General features: G+C 24.2%; 3 protein-coding genes across 4 annotated transcripts; 1 reads left to right on the top strand and 2 right to left on the bottom strand.

Annotated features, from left to right (window-relative positions):
- Positions 1 to 643: 643 nt before the first annotated feature.
- LOC129607889 (putative tricarboxylate transport protein, mitochondrial) lies at positions 644 to 15,612 on the bottom strand. The gene is made up of 4 exons (XM_055519131.1): positions 15,361 to 15,612; positions 4,380 to 4,923; positions 3,267 to 3,393; positions 644 to 3,183 (listed from the first exon to the last, which is right to left on the bottom strand). Exons 2-4 carry the CDS (start codon positions 4,621 to 4,623, stop codon positions 2,553 to 2,555), a joined length of 1,002 nt encoding a protein of 333 aa, XP_055375106.1. The 5' UTR covers positions 4,624 to 4,923; positions 15,361 to 15,612; the 3' UTR covers positions 644 to 2,552.
- A 1,095-nt stretch (positions 15,613 to 16,707) lies between these two features.
- On the top strand, positions 16,708 to 23,618 carry LOC129608189 (ER membrane protein complex subunit 1). 2 transcript variants are annotated; one of them, XM_055519548.1, is made up of 12 exons: positions 16,708 to 16,866; positions 16,933 to 17,563; positions 17,627 to 17,963; positions 18,024 to 18,140; positions 18,223 to 18,240; positions 18,874 to 19,208; positions 19,275 to 19,550; positions 19,628 to 19,829; positions 22,466 to 22,618; positions 22,682 to 22,852; positions 22,922 to 23,149; positions 23,209 to 23,618. In XM_055519548.1, exons 1-12 carry the CDS (start codon positions 16,760 to 16,762, stop codon positions 23,367 to 23,369), a joined length of 2,736 nt encoding a protein of 911 aa, XP_055375523.1. In that variant the 5' UTR covers positions 16,708 to 16,759; the 3' UTR covers positions 23,370 to 23,618. The 2 variants fall into 2 exon arrangements, with proteins under 2 accessions (XP_055375523.1, XP_055375524.1); XM_055519549.1 differs by lacking the exon at positions 18,223 to 18,240.
- Positions 19,941 to 21,577, bottom strand: LOC129608190 (uncharacterized). Its single transcript, XM_055519550.1, has 3 exons — positions 21,195 to 21,577; positions 20,297 to 21,115; positions 19,941 to 20,233 (listed from the first exon to the last, which is right to left on the bottom strand). Exons 1-3 carry the CDS (start codon positions 21,493 to 21,495, stop codon positions 20,025 to 20,027), a joined length of 1,329 nt encoding a protein of 442 aa, XP_055375525.1. The 5' UTR covers positions 21,496 to 21,577; the 3' UTR covers positions 19,941 to 20,024.
- Positions 23,619 to 23,689: the final 71 nt, after the last annotated feature.

The following is a 23,689-nucleotide window of genomic DNA, read 5'->3' as shown; positions in this document are numbered from 1 at the left end:
TTAATTTCAATCTTTAAAATATTTATTCATTAAAGTTTTATTTTAAAATTAAAAAAATATATGTTAAAATCTTAAATTATTTTAAAATGAAATTCTTTTTTAAAATATTATTGATTATTTCCAAACTTTTTTTTTTATATTCGTTATGTAGTTTTAAAGCAATAAAAATAAAATTGTTTTGAATGTTAGAAAGAAAAAATTTGTTTTTGATTCGTAATAGTTTTGGATTAAAACAAATTGTCCTTTTTAAATATGTAAATAAAATATTTTACAATAAATAAAAATGAACATTGTAATCGAAATTTTGCACTTTTTCAAAACAAAGAAAAATAATTTGTAAGTATTTTTTTTTCGCACTTTAATTTTTTCTCTTCTCTGATAGATAATCAGTCAGTTAGACATTTATAGATCAGCTGAATGATTACTTTTATATAAATAAATGTATTGATTTATATGACAACTGTCATATAAAAAGTAATTGATTAAGTAAATCATTTTGACAATTTGAATAATTATAAAAAAGCGACACCTAACAAAATTTCAATAAATACAAATTGAAAAACTTTGAAAAAATATGACACAACAAAAAAGAAAAATCGTTGTTCAAATGTGACAATTTGGTAGCGTGAAAAAACATTTTGATAGTTGAGATCAGTTTGATATATGATAATTACATTATTTTAAAATTATTACAATTTTTGCAATTAATAAAACTTTACAAGTCTTGCAATTAATGTTCAACTTTAATTTATTGTTTGGACACATACATACGTAAGCAAGCAATTAAACTATTGCGTCAATACAAATAGAATGCTGATATAAACTAAAACTTGCATTTGATAGCTTCATTAGATGCAATCACACAGTAAACTAAAATTTAGATATGCAGAACCCCTCAGATGTAAGCTTTTAATAGTAAGAGAACTCTTTAATAAGTTTCTAATAGTTTTCGCTAAGGGGAATATGGTATTCAGCACGGCTGACAGAAATAAAAACGGTTGATTTTTTATAATGGGTTTTGGATAAGAAAAAGAAATGCTGTTTTAATTTTATTTTAGGTTAGTTACAAAAAAAGTGGTCCAGTTTTGCTGTTTGTTCAATTCGAACAATATCTTTTTGACATTTTTATTGACAATTTTTTTTTAAATCCTATTGCTGTATAGTTAAGTCCTAAGTCAAGGACATAAAATATTGGAAGAAAAAAAAATCTGCAACTTTAACAAATTTTGGATTACGGGTGCCTTAAATATCCCAGTTCAAAACCTTAAACTCGTAGAAGTTTATTGTGATCACATTAATAATCAATCCACTTCATAACAGTTAACAGTCGAATTTAATTTTATTAAAAAAATTGTACAGGGATATATTTATAGTTTTGTCGTTTTTCGTATAAGTATAAACACACATCATTTGTGCCTTCTTTCCTTGTTTACAGACACATATTATTATGCATGTACATCCTATATAATTTTCTTTTTTTCAATTTTTGCCACTTTATTTTAAAAATTTTCACAAATATTTACATAAACATTTTTAACAATTTTCATAACATTTTAACAAAATCTCAATAAATCCTCTTAAATAAATATGAAACACAAACTGTTTTGTTGCCAAAATTCAAAACCTAGGGCAAAATAAATTACTGCTTTGGAATGCTCTTATTAATTATAGCTTGAAATTTAGCTTGGCGATATTTTAACAAAAGCTAAATTTGATTCTGAATATATTTGAATCTTTTTTTATACAATATAAAATTTATTTTAAGCTATTTTGTAAGCTATTAACTTGTAATTGAATATAAAAATTAAAAAAAAAAAATTTGGACATTTTGTAACAGTGCCGTTGTTTTAAAAATACAACAATAGCTAAAAACTTTTGTGCAAAAATAATAATTACACTTTTGAAAACTGAATATGGCCTCACACAATTTCATGCATTTTTAATTTTTAATTTTATATTATTAATATTTAAACAAAAACATTAGCAAAAAGGATCCTATTATATTTGATTTAATTTCTTATTATATAATTTTAAAACTAGAGTAACATTTGTAAAACGATTGTACATATAAATATTTTTATTTTTTTACTATTAACAACAAAATAAACATTTTTCCTAATGTTAATATAACTTAAAATATTTATGCTATTACATTTTGTATAAATTTTCGATTTTTAAAACCATGTAAAATTTTATTTTTATATATTTTTTCCAATATTTAAAATTCAACAAATATAAAAAGCACTTTTAATAGTACAATATTTTAAAAAAAATATTGAGCAAGTTCAATATTTATAAAAATATGCAATAGGGTTCATATATAAATATGAAAATATTAAATAAAATGAATGAAAAATATTTATCTAATATTTTAGGAATTGAAACTTTCGATATTTTAAAAATATCACATACCACACCTGTATATCATGTCGCATAATATTATAATTAGATATATTTTTATGAGGCCATTTCAATAATTTAATCACATCTACATTTTAAGTATTTTTCCTAGTTACATATATATTTGGATATAATTATATGCATATAGTTGATTATTTCCAAAATTTATTAAATAGATCCATAAATGAATCATATATCATAAATGTTATGGCAACATCTAAACAAACACGACTTAAACGTGGTACAGTTCCTTTATAAAATGCTGTAGGACCTTCATTTTTCATTATTTGATATGCACAATCCAATGTATTCTTATATCTATGAGCTTCTAAACCTTGCATACGAGTTTTAACAACATCTAATGGTGTATTACCAAAAACAGAAGCAGCTCCAGCTAATGCACCAAATGCACCAACAATAGGCTTCGGTACAGTTTTATTTTGATCACCACCTTTATATAATTCTTTACAACTTTCCATTACATAAAAACGTATAGCTTGATTTGAACTTTGTTTTAAAATTGTTGCAGTTAAACCTTTATAAACACCAGATATTCCTTCACTTTTTATAATTAAACCAACACCATGAGCGAAACCTTTAAATTTTGGATTGGCACTTCTTTGATCATTAATAAATTTTGTTTTGATTGTTTCCATTGGTGTTACAGCAATAATAGCTTCTAATGCACCAGCACCTAAACCAGCTAATAATTTACTTGATGTTGATGATAAATTGCCATTTGAATCGCAAAGATGTGATTTAAAAAATTCAAATGCACCAAATCTAAAATTAAAAATTATATTTTAAAATTTTGTTGCTATTAACATTTTTTTTTTAATATTTCAAAATTTTTTTTTAATACAAACCGTGTTGCCGATTTGGGAATACTTCCATATAATAGAACACTTAAACCGCGATAAAGTCCAAAAAATCCTCGATTTTTAACAGTTTTTTTTACACAATCAATAATTCCATTGTACTGTTTTTTATTACCTAAAAAAATTAATTTATTAAAAATTTTTTATTACAGCTTCATTGTTTGTATTTTAATGAGAAAATAATTTTGTGTTACACGTGCAACAAGTATGAAAATAACATAATTTTGTTTTACAACCTGGTTTTAGGAATTGAAAATTTGAAGTCAACTGCTACGCAGAAAGTAAGAAGAAACGAAGAATGAATAAATGAGAAACAGGCAGTTTTTGTTTGAAAGTGGACTTAGGACAGTTCTGATCTAAGACGGTAATATATTCAAAATAGAAGAGGTTTTCTTTTTCAAGTAAATCTTCCTAAAAGTACATTGTTTTACTTTTAACAAAATATAATAGAATGGAATAGACGAATAAAGTTCAAGAAGAGATGATGATAATATTTTTGATTTGCTTCAAAAGGATTTGTGTGACATAAAGTAAACCCTTTTGAATATTTTGAATTCTTCCATTCTCTAGTTTTTATAAGAGCTTTTGAAAATGAGTTTTTCTTTAAAAATTTTTATTTTTTTTTTTTTGTGTACAAATTGGTTAAAAGAGGATACTAGAAAATATAATACATATAATACTTATCTACACCGAAATTTCATTGCATTTTATTATTTGCGGACGTGCTCATACGTAGTATATTCAAAATGCAATAACAACCTTTGAATGTAAGATACCGCGACTTCAAAATTGTTGTTATACCCTGCCTGCCTACACAATTCAGGAATTAAATACTACCCTTAAGCTGAATAATCTTTTAATGACGTACTACCGTGTTACTGCAGTTTATTGAAAATATTTATAATAAATTGAAACTTTATAGTAGCTTACTTAGTATAACAGTTTTCTTGGTTTTTAAATTTCGATTAAATTTTCAATTTTCACTTAACTTTAGGGCTTATTTCATTAATAATACCAAATTTATAATATGTTTAATGAATGAAAATGGCTATAAAACCTTTTCTTAAGAAATGATAAACCTTCTTTTTGAATTTATTTTACCTTTTTCATCAAGTTGTAATTGTGTTTTAACATATTCGGTGGGATATGTTATACAAATTTCTATACCACCGGTAATACCACCAGCAATAATACCCTTTAATCCTTTAGTTCCACTACCAGTAGCTGCAGCTGCTGCACCATTATTTAACATCCATGGCCTTTCACCAAATGGATTTACAAATGTTTTAAGATTATTTTTCGATGAATTTTTTGTAAATTCCAATAATTGACTTGTATTATCCATATTATTTAAATTATTTATTGTATATAATATTTATATAAAGTATATAAATAGTGTTGTTATATATATAACAGTTTTATATATATGTGTAGGTATAGTATATTTGGTAAGAAAAATATTTTTTTTTAATTTGATTTTATATAATATATTGTATAAATAATATAATAGTATTGTATAAGTATAGGTATGTATGTACTATATAAAATTGCAGTCTAAATTTACTTATACATTTATAATGTAGAATACATAAAGCATTTATACAGGGTGAATGTATCAAATGGAAATGTATGCAAGTATGATGACCTGGAAAAAAAAATATTATTGTTATTTTTAATTATAAATATTTAATTTTTTAATTACTAAATTACAAAAATATGCTGGACCAACATGTCTGAAAGTACACAAATCGCTGAAGTAAAAACAAGTGACTATGGAGTTCAACTTTTACAACATTTAGTTTTTAATGTTTGCGATTATAATCAATGGAGTCCAAGGTCCAAAATATTGAAATTTTTTTTTGTCTACATACAAAACAGTTGTTTTATGATAAAGGGGTTGTAATTATCTTAGGCAATGTTTAGCTTATTATTGTGCGACTGAATTCTATATCAGAATTGTTTACTAGTTACTTAAATAATTTGTGGGAATTTTAAAATTCTTTAATTTTTTCAATGTTTTAATGTATATAATTCAATAAGTAATCCAATAAAAATTTGCTTTTGCTAGTGGTCTTACTCTAACAAATGCTCTGGTGAACTAGAAAATTTCAAAATTTTACAATTCTCTTGAACTTGTATCAAAACTTGGATTTTGAACTTTTAAATACTTTTTATTGTTCTTCAAATCAAAAAAAAAATTTTCAACTTAAGATCGGTGAAACAATTTTTGTTATATAGGTACCTTGAACTGCTTCGAAAGAGTATTGGAAACACTCTTATATATAATTTTCAAATAGTTTAATTTTGCTCTTTTAGTACCAACATTTGTTTCCTTAAGAAGTCAGAATAAATTTAATAGTGCCCGGTATAATATTAATTTACCCTGCCTGCACTCAATCGTATAATAAAAAATATGAATTATTATACCTACAGTAACGGTATAAAAATAAACTCAAAATTATATAAGAGCAATTAAAAAATTAAAAACTCTTACTTTCCGCTTTAAAATTAAATTAAATTGAAAATTACAATTTTTTTCTTTTTTTGCAATTTTCTTGTAACCTTGCTTCTCTTTTTTTTTTTGTTACTATTATTTAAGTAAAACTCTAAAACGAATGCACACATAACGTAGCTGGTTATCGCACCATTTCCATAAGTTTTTTTCTTTGTTTTCATAGATTTCAGTAACCTTGACCAAAAAAAAAAAAAATTAAAAAAAAAAGAAATAACGAAAATGTATGCGGATGATCTGAATTTCAAGTTAACCTCAATGCTTCTATAACATTAGAAAGTCATAAAAAATAATACATTTGGGTGGGGTATAAAAAATAAGTTCAAAATATTTTTTCAATTTACCAAAAAAAAAAAATATTTTTTCAATATTCCGCATTCAAAGGTAAAACTCATTAAGCACATTTTTTTTCGAAAATCAAATTAAATGCCGCCTAATTTTTATTTTTTGTGGGTATTTATCAAATCATTGAGCTTTCGTAGATCTTCTTAAAATTGTTTCTTTTAAATTTATCACTATATAGATTTCAAAAAATTAAGTATACCAATGCACGTAATTTGGTAAAAATTGATTATTTCGAAACTTACTAAATGAGATTTACATTTAAACTAACCCGTTTTTGTATATGTGTGAGTGCATATGTTATTTTATAACAAAATAAAGTGCATTCTTCTAAAAGCTATACATTACCGGTATATGAATCAGTTATAGGGTATTTTCGATAATTCAGTTCTAACGCTAGGTAATTTTGATTATATTGAATTTTCAAATTACTAATTTTCTGAATTTTGAGGGAATTTTCAAAATTATAAACTGAAATTCTGACAGCAATATCTGCAAATTATTTAATATTTTATTGTAATTTAAAAATTTATAAAATTGGATTATTTATTTATTATTATGCATATAAAGAAGATTAAAATATTCTAAAGAATAATCTTTTAAACATATAGCAGCCATTTATAACTCTTTTTATTGCATGTATAATATTATATTTTAAATATAAATGTGTATAACACTTATCGAAAATAAAAATAAAGGCATATTATAGCATAAAATTTTAAACTTAAAATTAATGTATTTTTGGCATTAAATAACAATAAAGAAACTTTAATCTTTGGAATCGAAAATAAATTTCGGAATATTTAAAATAATTTTTTTTCTTGGAGAAATATTGCATCATTTAATATAATTAACGGATGCAAATAATAAAATATTTATAGAATTTTCAATTAAACTGCATATGCATAAAAGTTTATTTGAATTTAAAATTAATTTAAATAAGTATAAATACATATATAGAAACTAGAAACGAAAACTTTTTTTTAAATTATTATTAATTCACGAAACATACTATGTAGGTATTCATTTCGAAGAAACAAAATTAAATATAAAAGGTCATTCAGTAATCAAAATTCAAACATTTTTATTTTTAATACAATGTTTGTGTTAATATGTACATATGTGTGTATTTGAAATCCATATGTACTTAAAGTGAATATTGAACATTGTCGTATCTAGGACAGCTGATTTTAACTCACAGCAACGGTTATCAGTTGGAAACTAAAAAAAAAAACGCATAGTTATCAGCTAAAAATACAATGCTTATCAATTAATTTGAACATCTCATAATCGTCTGATATGCTCATAATTTTTTTATATACATATTGTAAAATATACTGTATACGTATGTTATGCACCATATCGAATGATTTAGTTTGCTGTATTCGAATCATTGATTAAAATTTTTCTTTTCTGTTTTGTAAACATATTTTTTGTTATTTCTAAGTGGCGAAATAGAAAATAATATTCCAAGTTGCTATAAAATAGATTATTCCTCGACTTTCAAAATTTTCGAAAATACTGTGTTAATTACATGTACGTTAATTCAGCAACTATAATTCATAATTTATTAATAACCACATGCATACTATAATCCATAATCTTAATTTCAAACTTAAAATTTAAATTTGAATGCAGTCATTTTAATTTTGAAATAATTTATATAATTTATAACAACTAGTTACTATATTATTCATTTAAATTCTTTTATATAAATTAATGACCCATGCATACGTGTATTTTAAAATACATATAGTAAAAAATATAACACAGTCGGTCACTTTAAAATATTATTTACATTTTGAAACATACTTATACATACATACGCATAGATAATAATAATTACATACATACGCATAGATAATAATAATAATTGTATTGTTGCTAAAAGTACATTCAATTCAGCTGTACATTTATTATATTACCTCATCAAGAGCTTTTAAAATACGTATGTATGTACATAATTTAAGCAAATTCTAAATTTTTTTAAGTCAGACCAAGTACAAAATAAAATATGTGAAGATGTACATATGTATTTTCATATAAATATGTAATATTAATGAAAAATCGTCAGTCTGTCTTAATTTAAAATTATACCATAAAAAATTTTAAACACACACATGTATATGTAAGTACAGTCTGCTCCAGTTAACACAATAAAAACACAGGTTTTTCATTCTGTTGAACAAGTTCAATATATTAAATGCCGATTAAATTAATCTACAAAGTAGTTGTGGTGCACACAGTTGATTCTTTATTCTTCACCAAATTTTTTTAGATATTGTTGTAACACTTACTCTTAATTGCAAAGAGTTATGATTTTAAACTTAAATATTTTCTGTTAATTTTTTGTTTTTGGAATTTCGGAATTTTCGGGATTTGTTTTCGGAAAAAAAACTGTATTTTATTGAAATGATTGAATTGATATTTTATTTAATTGAACACATTATTGACATGACGCCATATAAGTTTTACTTCTTTTTTCTAATTCAATACTAAAAGTTCGGCTACAAGAAAAAAACAGCAATTTTGTAAAATTTGTTCACTATGTTGTACTCTTATAGTTCAGTAACTCAATTTGTGTGTTAATTCGGTTGGGTGTGTTCATAAAATTGACTGTTCTATAGACCAGATTTCTGGTATATGACTTTTTAAAGAAATTTTAACTAACGACTGTCTTTATTATTGTGTGCGGCGAAATTAGAATAGCATATATACAAACATAGAATAGCATGTACTTTAGAATTTTCATTTATTTATACACATTTGTGCAAATGAAAAACAAAATTGTGAGCTTAGTAGAATTGTTAGATAAATATTAAATGAGTTAAAATGAGAGATCTACATCTATACAACTAATTTTTATATCAACACTAAGTAGGTATAATAAATGTGTGAATTTTGTACGATTTAATAAGCGTCTTTTTTTCGATTTTTGTACTCCATATGTACATACATATGTATGTATATATGTATATGTATATCTATATTTTTTTAGGAGTTATTAATTTTTAATCACAAAATCATGCATAGGCAAATATGATAAGATAAAAATTCAAATATTTATTGAAATAACACGACTATTATTAATAAAATAAATATTGATAGAATAAAAAGCGTTCCATGATTTCTTATATTTTGTATATTAGTTCATAGTTTTATACATTATGTAGGTATGTATTTAGCGATAAATTTTTGGTTTGTTTCCAAATGAAATTTGTAATTAATTCAATGCAATTAATATTATTATTTAACCTAAATTTGTAATTTGTGAGCTGCAAAATATTAATTAAAGTGAGCTAAAAAAAATATATTGTTATACATATTTGATACCTACACCAGAAACTATTTTACCTACACAATTTACATATACATACATATGTATGTATGTACATAAATCCTAATTAATAAATAATAGATCGTACCGATGGAAAACCAATTTTAATTTTGACTTTCAAATAATTCTTACTTAATCCATATTCGTTCTACAGCAACAACTTTATTTTCTTATTTAAAAAAAATAAAGATGTTAAAAAAAATTCTGTAGAAATTCAAATTATTTTCTAATAATGTGTTTGTGTGTCAAAGATTATGTTGTCAATATAAATATTATATAAGTTTTTATTTTTATTCCTATATGGTCATTATGTACAAGTTTTAGGTCATAAAATAATTTATGTGTATGTAAATGTATTTTGTTTAACAGTAATAAATATATACAGGGGTGGCCAAGGTCTTTGATACTACGCGAGCCATTTTTCAAAATTTGACGCCTCAATTACAACACTGTATTAAGCAATTAACTAAAAAGTTTCAAAATTCCGGAATAGAACTTACATCCGTAGCCAGGAGTGATAGAAATTATAGGTATATTTATTTCAAATATCAAATTGAAACTAATATATTGATTAAATCCGGATAAATACGTCACTGTTTATCTTCATTCGCACAGTTTTCGATGAATTATTTCATTCTTAGCTTGAATTTTTTCAAAGTAATTTAAAAGAGTAAGGTAAAAATCAATCCGAGTTGTATTATTAAGAGTAACAAAAAATTCTTCAAAGAAATACATTTGCCTCACGAGCCGGAATTTTAGCCACCGCTGTTATAATATAAGGAACTATAATAGCTGTATATAATATTATAATAAGCTTTGTGCTTAGTATGTATCTATTATGTATTCTTATGTAATAAAAATAAAACAATAAAGTTCAATAAATTGTAGACCCACTCATATATGAATAAATTTTGAGATTATTACCGGTTCAATCAATTTATATACAATGTATGTACATATATATATATATACATATACATATGTACATATTAGATAATTTAATTATAAAATATCTAAATATTATTGTGTACAAAATGTAAAAGATATACTTGTGTATACATAATATATAAAAATTTATATTATATGAGTGGAAATGTTGTATGCTAGTGTATATCTATAGTTTGTAGGTAACTATATACATACATATGTACTCAATTTATATGATATGCTACATAATAGAATGTATACATATGTATACATAATAATATGCAAAACTCATTCAATATTAAAAAATTTTTGCGCTTTTTAATTTACAATAGCGTTTGCATTTTTGCATATTATAAGAAGCACACGAGTTTAATGGGTTTGTTTAATTTGTTCTGTGTAAAGAAGAGAAAGAATTTCTAAATTAATTTTTAAATTTCAATTTTAATTTTAATGTTAACTAAGGTTATATGCATGTTCACTCTTATTACATTAGTTTGTTAGAACAAGATGATATAAAAGACAAGCGTCCTCGAAGATGAAATTTCATTTATTATACAATTTGATTTCAATTGCTCAATTAGAAATTTTTGCTCTTATTCTTCTCATTTACATGAATATACTTAGTTGTATAAAATATATTTTATATTTTATATCAATTTGTTCTATTGATTTTGTGAAACGAAAAACTTTATAATTCATTGATTATTTAGTCCACTTGGAGTCTGGAACAAAATATTTTTAAAAAAATATCAAGTTTTTTTTCTAAATCAATTAATATTTAAATATTGAATATCAAAAGTTCATATTTCAACAATTTGAATAAATATTTTTTAAATATTTATGAAAAGAATTTAAAACCAGTAAGTATTTTGTTTTTAAAAGAAGATACAAGCTAATAGCTTTGCAAATATTAAAAACGTGTTTCAATTTCAGTTTATAAAATTTATACAGATGCGCGCTGGAAATTTATTTTTAGTATTTTCATATTAAAATGGAAATATTTTTAAAGCAGATTAGTATACACTTATTCTGATAAATACAAATATATATGTATGTAAATGCAATTTTTGAGAATTTGAATTATCTACATGACGTTCTTTAGATATTTTATTTGAAGGGCCCACTTTCGAAAAGTTTTCACACTCTAGTTGAAAACTTGGAAATATTTTGTTTGTTTAATTGAACTTTTTTTTCTTTAAAATTTTCTTTCATTCAAAGTTGTTACAGCCTTTATAAATTTGGTAATTCCATATAAAATTCTCTCTTCTTCCAAATAAGAATTCTTTTTCTTATATTCTTAAATGCTTTAAATTGTTCAAAACTGATAACTCGTAATTTTCTGTCCAAACTCGAAATTCATGGTAATTATTTCACCTCCACAGCTATCCAAATTAAATTTCTTTTTTTTTTATTTAATATATTTGATTCTCAACAAAATTTCCTTATTGTAAATAAGGTTTGAACAAATGTCTCTAGATATCAAAAAATTACAATTATTTTTTCAAAAAATTATTTTACAAAAAAAAGCTTTAAAATAAAAAAAAGTACAATTTTTCTTAAAATTGGTAAAATTTGGATTCGAACTCAATCACATTATTTTTTAGTATATAAACAAAAAATGTCAAAATTTTGTAAGATCCAGATCTGAGTCCAGACTAAAAGACGACCGCCACTAGCTACAACCCTCGCGGTTAAATTACTATTCAAAAAATCCAAATTGGAAAAATGTTTTTAAGACTTTAACCTAATTTAATAACAAATTCATATCTCACAGAACTTTCTCTACTACACTCATTCCAAATTTAATATGAACAAATTTCGAAAATGAACTACCAAATTTTAGTATAGGTACATACATTATATTCAAAAAAATTTTAATTACAAATATTTATGTATGAGGATAAAATATTTTTCAATCAGAGTAACATCATGAATAGAAAAATACAAAAATAAATAAAATTAAATTAAAATTACGAAATTAATAACAAAATTGATGAAAATAAATTAAATAATGTAAGGAATTTTAAGGAAAATAATAACAATCAACTTATGCAAGAAATATGGAAACAGTGAAAATTATAAAAGAAATTCGAACTATTTTGATGAATTTTTTTATTTGTGAAATGAAACGTGCAAACGTACACAAATTCCTAAAAATACAGAGGATTTTAAATGTTTTTAAAAAGTACAGCTTTGGATAACATGAAATCATTAATTTGAGAGAACGAATTTGTTGCGAACGGGGCAGAATTTAAATCAAACAACAATGAAAAAAATAATTGGAATAATATAGTTGAAAATATTCACATATAACAAAGTTGATTATTTTAAATAGATTCAAAGTCAAGGATAACACAAAAGAGCAGTTTTGTCGAAATTTTACAAGACTAGGTAAGATAATTTTGTAAACATATTAAATTTAAGTATTACGTTGATTCTTCTTTCAATTTTGTTTGGTTCTATTTTAGTGGTTGCATACATTGCTCATCCTAAAGGTATGAAATACATTCGCACATGAATTCAAATAATTTTAATAATGCAGTACATAGCTTGATTGTTTTTAACAGCAATATTTTCACTTGTTGAAAGGGAATGTGCTACGAGTTTGCTACCTTACAAACAATTGGTTTTATCCAACTTTAAAGTACAATACTGTTAAGTGAGAACGTATAGCATGTTACATATAGTATTTTGCCGGCGGCTAATTTAAAAATTTTATTTAAAATTTATTTTCCTATACTGAACAATAATTTAACTTGAAACATTGCACAGTACTTAATGACTCTTCAATAGAAGCTATAAATATTTAAAGTAGGTATTTGCTTATATATGGATTATTCATTCAAAAAATTTGAATGTAAATATACATGTGTATGTATATTTATGTATGAAAAATTTAATTATATAGGTAGTCATAATTTGTGAATTTTAAGTAACAATATTTTTCAATTTTTTTTTTTTTTGTGTGCGACGAGTACACTTATATTGCAAAATTATACACAAATATTGCAAAATTATAAAATAATATTTTTGCTATTGTGTAAGTGCATTACAGCAAAGTTCGTCACACTAATTTTAATTAAAAACATTTAATATGTTGTTGAGTTATAGTGAGACCAGTTTTTAAAAATAAAAATATTAAATGAAATTTTTTTAGCAAAAATTATCTGCTATTAACGTTACGTTAAGCTACGTAGATTGTAGAGATTATAATGTATGTAGTTACGTTCCACATTACAGCTAACGTATGCATGAGGTTTACACTAAAAATGTTGCTGAACAGAAAAAAAATCATCGTCTAAAAAAATAATGAAATAAACATCATGTACAAACATATATTATAGTAGCATACAATATTATTGTATGAATGTACACACACATATTGTCGTATGGCAAGAAAGTTTGTATGGAATAGTCACTTTATGTATATTTATAATAAAACCAGTTTATTACAGCATTTTATTTCTAATTGATTATTTGAGACCTTGACAAAAAAAATTTTTTTTTTTTCTTAAATAATCTCAAAATATTGCGAATTTGTTATAATTTTAAGATGTGTACAATTTTTATTTGATGCAATACCGTTATTTTTTATGGCTTATTTTTTTACAATTCATTTAATGTTATGAAAAATACTTTTATTTTATAATGCTTCTTCTAAGTAGTTAAACGGTATACCACAATCAATTTGGAGTATTTCTAATGATAAGAGCTCCACAATTAAAACAATATTGTTTTTATGAATTTAATACTTAAGATTATTCAAAGATGATGATTTTAAATTTTATAATGATTTTCTGAAAGTAACAAAAATAATTAGATTTAATTTACAGATTGTCACTAAGGCGTTTTTAAAACATCCGCTTGTATTAATTCACAATAATGGAATTGAAGTATTCTGTAGTTATCACAACATTATGCCTTTGTAACATTAAAAATTAAAACAAACTCTCTATATTTATTATTTTATATTATTATGCAAGTATTTACTTACATATACTTATGTAAGTATGTGCACTCATAATCATAATACTCAATTGTTTGATAAAGAACCGATATTGTATTATATACCTACAGGCTACTATGAAATAAGAAATCAAAACATAATAGTAATAATAAGCTACACATTTTATTAAATTGCTGAATATAAGGGCTAAATATGCTTTCAATACATACTTATAATAAAGTGGAAATCTTGAAAAAAAAATTAATTAACAATTTTTATTATTCATTATTTTGGTCAATTTATGTTTGTATGTATTTGATCACGTCATAATTTTAACATTCCCTATTGGATTATTTCACTCACCCCATATTCAGTCATATTTATTATGTCGTATGTATGTCGTTTATATACATACAATTGTGTATAAATAATATTTAGATAAGTAGGTATCTACGTAAATATATATCCAAATTCATGAATGTTATTAGTGTTATTAGTGGAGTATTGATATTTATAACTAACAATAATATAAAAAAAACTCAACATTATTATATGCACATATATGGTTACGTTTTAGGTATTACGATAAAGGGCAATACCTTTAAGTGGTTTAAGTGGTTTTCTGCTTGCATATCTAAATATGCATGTACACCCCATATATGTACATGCATAAGCGGGTATAAATGTATGTTTTTAAAGAACCAATGTAAATAAATCTTACAAACAACATACAGCATAATTTTTTGATCAATTTTTTCAGATAGATTAGAAAATTAACATGCGATTTTTTATTAACTACCTTTATGTTGGATGTACCAACATACATACATATGTATATATTAACGAACATACTTATGTGTGCGTACAATTTGCACATTTTTTTTTTTAAATATTTATTTCTATTTTTGTCAATTGTATGTCTTATTACTTATGTTTATTTTACTGTCTTTTATAAAAAGTTTCTATGCATACAAATTCTTATTCAAAAAAAATATGTATGTATGTAATCCAAACTAACCTTGTTCCAAATATGTAGTAGATAATAATAGTAGTAAAACAGAAATAAAATATAAAATGCAAATAATATGTAATGATTATTTCAAAATAATTTTTTTAAATTATAATTTTTATATTATTAAACACTTATGTAGTTAAACATTATAAATAAGGAAACCCGTAAAATAAAAAAAATAATATTAAATTTTTTATTATTAAACTTAATTTTTATTTTTCTTTTTTTTTTTTTTATAAAACTTCGTTTAAACCCGTAATTCTTGTCATATCGATCCGATAGTTAAATTCAAACTAATATGACATTCAATTTATTTTCAAATATACAGAACAAAAAATATGAAACTAAAAAAATTTTTGTATCTGGAAATTTGTAATATGATGGAGTTTGTGTATTCATTGAATTAAAAAGCTTGAAGGTAGGTAGGTTAGGTTAGGTATCATGAGTAGCATTGTGTACATATGTGTAAATAAAAAACTTTTTAGAAGATTGTTAACCGGTATTGAGCTTTATAAAAGAGTAAAATAAGTAAACAAATATTTATTATAAAAAGCTAATTTAAAAGTGCCTTTGATTTTTTAGCAGTGATTCCGAATAATTGAATTGTTCGATTTAGTACTAGATTAGTTTAAAATCAAGTACATATGTACATACCTGTAATTTATATTCTTCGTTAGTAAACATTTTTTCCTATTAGGTAAGAATATGAGAAGGCACCTATTTGATAACAATTTGATTCTGTTTAGTTGCATTTTAACGGTAATTTTCACTGCAAGCTGTATCACAATTATAAAATAACATGACAAAAAAAAGTTATCATTAAAAGTTTAGACAAAATCAGTAAAAATTTAATGTCTTGGGGATTTAAATAATGAATTAAAAAGGTTACTGTTGAGAAAGTGTTTTCTTTTGCTATATAAACCTTCATTTATTTAAAAATTTAAGCAATTAATTCTTTCAAATCAAATTTTTGCGGCAAGAACAATAATAAAATTACAAAAAAAAAGTAACTTTTAAAATTTGGTTTTACCCCAACATTCTGTTATTTTGTATTTTCGAGTAGTCTTTTTAATTTTCATATACCTGCAATTTGTATATTTTTTATATAATATAAAAATACGGGGAAAATTGATTTTACATAATGTAAATGTTCTAAATTAAAATATTAATACCTATCACATTTATATTTTAAATAAAATAATACATAAAAGTGGATCGTGCACAAAATGTTGTTCTACAACCAGTGCAATGAGCCTATTCTGTATAACGACAACACTTTTATGTAATGTCAAAAAATAATGTGACAAAAGAGATGTCACTATTTTATTTGTATCTAAAATACATTTTAATAGAAAATCCTTACTTTTTGTTCAAATGAATTTTTTAAATTAAAAATTATATTAAAATGAATTATTGCAGTTGTTCTAAAATAATAATTAGTTTAATTAGTTTCTTATTAGTTCTAGGAAGAATTGATGGACTTTATGAAGATCAAATAAAAAAATTTGATTGGTAAAGATGATTTGACTAACTTTTAATGGTAAAATTACGTGTAATTAACCTTTAATTTATTTCCAGGAGAAAATTGAATATTGGTAGGGTGAAAAATGTTGTATTTGATCCTATTTTAAGTAATAATCGATTAATTGTAACGACTGAGGAAAATGTTTTGGCTGCACTTTCCACACGTACGGGTGAAATTCAATGGAGGCAGATATTAGAGAATTCTCCTCGCGGAGATGTAAAACTATTTCAATTTGTAAATGAAGAATCTTCATCAAATGCTCCAGTTTCTCGTCAATCAAATATTGTTTATGATATGATTACAATAACTGGAGTTGCTCCGGCTATAGTACGTGGGTGGTCTGCGGGTACCGGTAATCTAGAATTTGAATGGTCTCTAATGCCAATTCAAGCTGATAAGGCCGAAGCATCTGCATGGTTTTATGATGAATATTATTTATATCACGTGATGCCCTTTTGGACCTCACATTTAGAAATTACAAAGTATTTTGCTTCCTCAGGACAAGGGAATTCATTTAAAATATCTGCTCCATGGATACAAGAAGGGAAATGTGTACTAGCTGGTTCATATTACGTTTGTATTGAAAAGAATCAGATAATATATTTAGATTTGATTTCTGAGCAAACTCAAGTTCTCAGAAAATTTTTAACCGAAGATATAAAAGAAGTTCCAAAAGTTGTGAAAGTAAATTCAAAATTAATAATAATTGACCATAATAATAAAAATAAAATATTGCTTTAATTTCAGGGTAAATCTGGAGTACTTATAGTTGATGGGAACTTGGTAAATTTAAACAACATAGAAAACGGGTGCGAAATTAGTGCTAATAGTATTGTACCATTTTCGTTTAATGATCAATCGATGCTTGCTTATACTAAGTTAAATGAAAGTTTGTTAAAATTGCTTGTTGTTAACGCCAAAAGTTGTGACAGAATTGATGAATTGCAGTTTTCTATAGAATATCCCGATTACTACGGCCCGCCTGAAATTTTAGACATATTTTGTAGAAAAACTAGGGATCATGACAAAATCTGCAATGCAGTAATTTCAACTGAAGATGGAGCCTTATTGTTTACACATCAAGGTAAAAAAAAATTTGTACAAAAACTTGTTTCTTAAGAAATGGTTTTAAATTTTATTAAAGATAAAATCCGTTGGGTCAGAGAGGAATCAATTACTAATATTGTCGCGACTGAACTAATTGATTTACCTATCACCGACTCCGAAGGTCTTATTGAAAGTGAATTCACAAGCAAACCAGGTAGGTACTTATATAAAATTTATTTTGCTTATAATTTTCAAAATATTGATGGAATAAAAAAACTTTTTTAATTGTCATGCAGAGGATCTTGGATATGATTGTGAGTAAATAAGAGCAAGTACTTATTCTTAAAATTTAGCACTATTGATGTTCACTTTTTAGTTGTGAAAGCAAAATTTTAATCTTTAAGTATTTATGTTTAAAGAATATTTTTTTTGTTTTTATTTTGGAATTTGTTTATTGTTAAATTTAAATGAGTACAAGCTTCACAAGACAGCTAAAACTCGTTAATCCTCTTATAAAATTTTTAACTTTTACTTTTGTACATAATTATATCAACATAATTATATAGTTACATCGATAAATAACCAAAGAATTATATACTCGTTGTTCTTTTACAAAAATAAAATATCTGGCTCTTATTTTCAACAAATTGCAATGTGTTCAAAATCAGTTTGCCATAAAGCGATTTAAAATACGCTTTTGAAACATTTGATTAGCCTTATTATATGAATTAAAAGCTGCAAATGCTTTATAAAAGGCTGTGACAAACTATAGAATTATTATTAATTTATTGCTTTTTGTGTGCTTAGTTATTTTTTGATTTTTTATTATTTTACTTTTATTTCTAATGATATATTTCAGTTAGAAAATTTCACAGTTTTCGTTTTATGTTGGCACATTTAAAAAGTAATGGTAAAAAATTGATATTAAGTTTTGTAAATTTTTTTAGGGGATATAAGCGGTGCATTTGTACGTCGAATTACATCTCAAGTGTCTCTATTGAAAAATGCATTTTTGAGTATTTTGGGAATAGGATCTGTATTAACACCTAATCAGAAAGCTGGACTAACTCGTGATGCATTTGGCCTACACAAAATTTTGTTGATACTTACAAAAAGTGGAAAAATTTTTGCTATGGATAATTTAAATGGAAAACTACACTGGCAAAAATACGTGCCATCTTTAGAAAGTTTTAATGATAGGGAACCTATGAAATTGCTTGTTCAAAGAACAGCAAAACAATTTCCGCATCATCCAATTTGTGTTATTGTTGGAAAACAGAAAGTATGATAACGTTTATGTGCCTAATGTTCTTCCTATTTTATAACATTGTAATATATTTATTTTTAGAATTCAGATAATGGACTCATTTTTCGATTTAATCCTATAAATGGCCAACCAATTGACAACGGATTGAATGAATTAAATTATAAAATAAAGCAATTAGGCCTACTTAGGGATAACGAAAATGTTCAGTTTGTGAAAGGATTATTATTGTTAGATGAATACAATAGAATTCATGTGATACCAGAGAATACCAAAGAAATGGCTGATGGAATGTATATGTTTGTAGCTAACACAAAAGCATCAATTTTAACGGGATATAATATACAATTAGTGAAAGGGGTATTAATATATAAATATGATATGAAAAAATTTTTATGGAAAATTTTTTATAAAATGTTTGTTTTCTTCATTTTTAGATTTTGAAAGCAACCACCATTTGGAGTGTTAATTTGGGCGGTCACGGAAATAATCATAGAATTTTAACTATTTCAGTTAAAAATCCTATAGAAAACGTTCACTCTCAAGGACGTGTACTTGGTGATAGATCGGTTTTATATAAGTACATTAATCCAAATTTAGTAGCAGTCGTTACACAAGGTTTGGATAGTATTCATAAATGTAAGTATAGTAAAATATTTCTTTTTATTAAGTTATGTAGTAATTTTTGCAGACGTAATCAATACGTTTAAGTTGTTTTGTAGTTTATGATTATATTTCACAGGCTATAGATTAGAATAAATATTAATTTACTTTATTCGTTTATAGTATCATGAAAGTGTAGTTGATCATTTTTGAATATTATTTGCTTCCAATTTATAAATTTTCAAGTTTTGTATCAAGAATACCCCTTCTGTCAAAGTGGGGTAATAATTTCTTTAAATTCTGTACCACCCTTTTGTTTTTGTAGATGGTTCTCTTAAAATTAAAAGCCCTTTCATCTTCGGCCATTAAAGCATTAAAATCAGCATCTTCTGTCTCTTCGTTAAGCATTACTGGTTGAATAACACAGCTTGAATGAAAAGCTGAGTAAAAGAAAATTATTTTTAAAAAAAGCATATATCTGACAATTGATAAAAACAACTTACCAAAGAACTCTTTTGTAATGTATTGAATATGAAATTCATGTAGGGTGGGAATTTTACCATTGAACTTAAGTTTTTTTAATGTTTCAACCAGAAAATTATAATAGTATTGTATATATTTATCTTCTTCTGATAATCTCAATTCTTCTTTCATAGATGTATTCATAAAATAAAGTAAATCGAGTACGGATGAACCATAGAAACTATACTGATAATCTAAGATAATAGCTTCTAATGGCTTATTAATTTGTTTTTCGTCATATTTATACAATAAATTATTCACCCAAAAATCACCGTGTACAAATGAATTGAATTCATGTTCTTGTACATCAAATAATTTTCGTCCAATGTCCATTAATTGTGGTACTAATTTTTCAATTTTTTCACTATATTTTATATATTCTGGACCGAATTTTTTAACAGTTTCACCACAAATTCTTAAATTATTTTCAAAAAAACTTGCATATGAATTTGTATGTCTATTAAAAAATCCCCGATCATATGTTTTAAATGAATTTGGTTCACGTTCATTTAATACAGCTGATGTTGCATGCAATTTTGCCAATTTTCGTAATGCTAATTTTATATGAGCTTCATCAAGGCCTTTTGTACGATCAGGCATAATAAAAGATTCAACGGAGAGATCTTCAAATAAAATTCCAGAATTTTTATAATCAACATAAATTGTTGTTGGAAAAATGATTTCTTTATCATTTATTTCATTTAAATATTCACGTAGTTTAGGTAAAATATTTTGATAAATATCGATTTCACGATTAAATATATCATAATCTTTCATTTTTTCCATTGAAAATGCATCATCTAGCGATAATTTTTTATTTATTTTATTTATTTTTTATTTATTTTATTTTATTTATATTTTATAATTAATTTAAATTACCTTCAAATGAACTCTTTGCAATATAGTATCCATCCTTCAATGATTTACTGCATTTACAAATATATTGTAATTGTATTCTGGTCATAACCCCACCAAAATTTTCACCTTTTCCCAATGCAGGTTTTACTTTAAATGATGTGATCTTTAATGATTTATCATTTTTGTATATTTTCAATATATTTTCCATATAATCCTTGTTTAACCATTCCGGTATTTGATTAGTATCATATTCAAGGTCAACGTTATTATTGGAACTGTCTGAAATATTAATGCAATTTTTATCTACTGTTTCTGATGCCATTTCAACAATAATTTAAAATTATAATGCAAAAATCTTTGATATTATCTTAATTTAAATTGGTCACTTTAAAGCTACGTACACTTTTAAAATAAATTAAAATCGTGAAACTTTTAGCTTTTTATATTAATAAAAAATTTGCAATTTAAATTAAATTCATTAAATATGTGGATTTCATTCTACTTTTTGTTCTTATCATGTTGAATTTATTTCATAATTTTGATATCATAAAGTACATACATATGATACATATATTTATTTATTTGTTCATAAAAATTTGTTTAAAGAAATCTTCTTTTACAATATTATTATTAAAGATAAATTGTTAGCTTAAATTTTCAAAGTTAAATATGATAAGTTACAATATTTTTCGTGTGTTCGTAATGTCGTGTGTTCTGTCTTTGTTATATCTTTGAATTTTTCGAGTGTAAATAGTTAATAAATCATATCAAAATTATAAACTTAAGTAATAATAGTTGTAATTTAGATAAACTTTAATTTTTAGCGTTGATGTTCAATTTAAAAGATCATGTAATTTACATTTTTTATTATTCCTTTGGTACAAAGCTATCTACATAAATATTGCAATTAAAGTTATATTTAGCAGTAGTTATTTGAAATCTTATTTAAATAATAATTTTCTTGAACTTGCAAAAAAAAATTTTTATTTTAATATTTACTTTATTATGGGTACAACCTTTTATTAGGTAGTTGTATGTTAACTAATATAATCTTTTTATACAACAATTTTTTTTTCGGCTTAGATAACAATCCTACTGTAGAAAATACTATATTTGGATAGTTTAATCTGGATATATGTATGTAGCAGGCACTTGATTCAGTGACTGTTTAAATGAAAAATTTAATTGAAGATGAATTATACGTCTACAATAAAAATTAATATTTGTTTTTACTTTTTTTTTAATGATAGTTTAATATTTGTCTTTTTTTTTTTTTTAAATTTTATTTTCAGATGTATTAAACGTGCATTTAGTTGATGTTGTTTCTGGATCTGTTGTTTATTCGTTGACCCATAAAAAGGCACGTGAACCAGTTCATATAGTACATTCAGAAAACTGGCTAGTTTATTCGTATTATAATGATAAAGTTCGTAGAACTGAAATAAGTAATTAATATTGAAAAAATTGATTTTTGTATATAAATGATAAAACAACTCAATTAATTTTAGCTACTATTGAACTATATGAAGGAAAAGTTCAAGCAAATAGTACTGTTTGGAGTTCTTTAGATGCTCCACCTATGCCTTTAATTGAAAAACAATCATATATAATACCAACAATTGTAGAGGCTATGAAAGAAACAATTACAGAACGTGGTATTACAAATAAAGATATATTAAGTAAGAGTTATTTTTTTTTTTGAAAATAACAAAACATAAAATTGTACATATATTAATTTATATATACAGTTGGAACATCTAGTGGTGGTATTATAGAAATGCCATGGGCCCTATTAGATCCACGTCGTCCGACATCACAAAAAAATCGTGAAGAAGGTTCTATACCATACATTCCAGAATTACCATTACCATCAGAACAAATAATAAATTATAATCAGACAATAAGTCGTATTAGAAATATTTATACCTCGCCCAGTGGTCTTGAAAGTACTTGTTTGGTAGTTGCTTATGGTTTAGGTAAAACAAAAGAAAATAAAATATTATTTTATTTATTTTTTTGATGCCTTTTTTTTCAGATCTGTTTGTTACACGCGTGTCACCATCAAAAACGTTTGATTTATTAAAAGAGGATTTTGATTACTTTTTAATTTCAGTTGTATTGATTGTATTAACATCTAGCTCATTTTTTGTTAAATATTTATCAGCTCGTAAAGCTTTAAAACAAGCCTGGAAATAGAAAATTAAAAATAATTTAAACTTTAAATTGGAGTCAATTCAATTGATTCACTTTAGTTAGAAATGAAATTGATTTGTTTTTTTTTTTTTTTGGTTGAAGTTTTACAATTATTTATATTGTAATTTGCATTTTTGTTCATTTATAAAATTTTATTTAAATTCGTATAAATGTGGAAATATAATATGTGTATTTAGTTTTGTAGGCATCTCAAAATAAAATGAAAAGTAGTTGAACTTTTATGAAGTAAAATATCTATTGTTTTTTTTAATTTTTAAATATTTTTTAGGTACTAATCTAAACTGAGAAATATGGTTTCTTTC

Source organism: Condylostylus longicornis, unplaced genomic scaffold (assembly GCF_029603195.1).
Source record: "Condylostylus longicornis isolate FDR11 unplaced genomic scaffold, ASM2960319v2 ptg000030l, whole genome shotgun sequence".
NCBI classification, from domain to species: Eukaryota; Metazoa; Arthropoda; class Insecta; order Diptera; family Dolichopodidae; genus Condylostylus; species Condylostylus longicornis.
The sequence above is the reverse complement of the archived record's forward strand: the minus strand, read 5'-3'. Positions and strand labels throughout refer to the sequence as shown.

Bases quoted from the DNA above. Each gene is read 5' to 3' on its own strand.
- LOC129607889 (XM_055519131.1), bottom strand. From the start codon at position 4,623: ATGGATAATACAAGTCAATTATTGGAATTTACAAAAAATTCATCGAAA. The intron at 3,394-4,379 runs GTAAAATAAATT...TAATTTTTTTAG, and splicing joins ATTACAACTTGATGAAAAAG to GTAATAAAAAACAGTACAAT. The intron at 3,184-3,266 runs GTTTGTATTAAA...TTTTAATTTTAG, and splicing joins ATTCCCAAATCGGCAACACG to ATTTGGTGCATTTGAATTTT.
- LOC129608189 (XM_055519548.1), top strand. From the start codon at position 16,760: ATGAATTATTGCAGTTGTTCTAAAATAATAATTAGTTTAATTAGTTTC. The intron at 19,209-19,274 runs GTATGATAACGT...ATTTATTTTTAG, and splicing joins TTATTGTTGGAAAACAGAAA to AATTCAGATAATGGACTCAT. The intron at 22,853-22,921 runs GTAAGAGTTATT...TTATATATACAG, and splicing joins TACAAATAAAGATATATTAA to TTGGAACATCTAGTGGTGGT.
- LOC129608190 (XM_055519550.1), bottom strand. From the start codon at position 21,495: ATGGCATCAGAAACAGTAGATAAAAATTGCATTAATATTTCAGACAGT. The intron at 21,116-21,194 runs GTAATTTAAATT...AATTATCGCTAG, and splicing joins TGCAAAGAGTTCATTTGAAG to ATGATGCATTTTCAATGGAA. The intron at 20,234-20,296 runs GTAAGTTGTTTT...TCTTTTACTCAG, and splicing joins CATTACAAAAGAGTTCTTTG to CTTTTCATTCAAGCTGTGTT.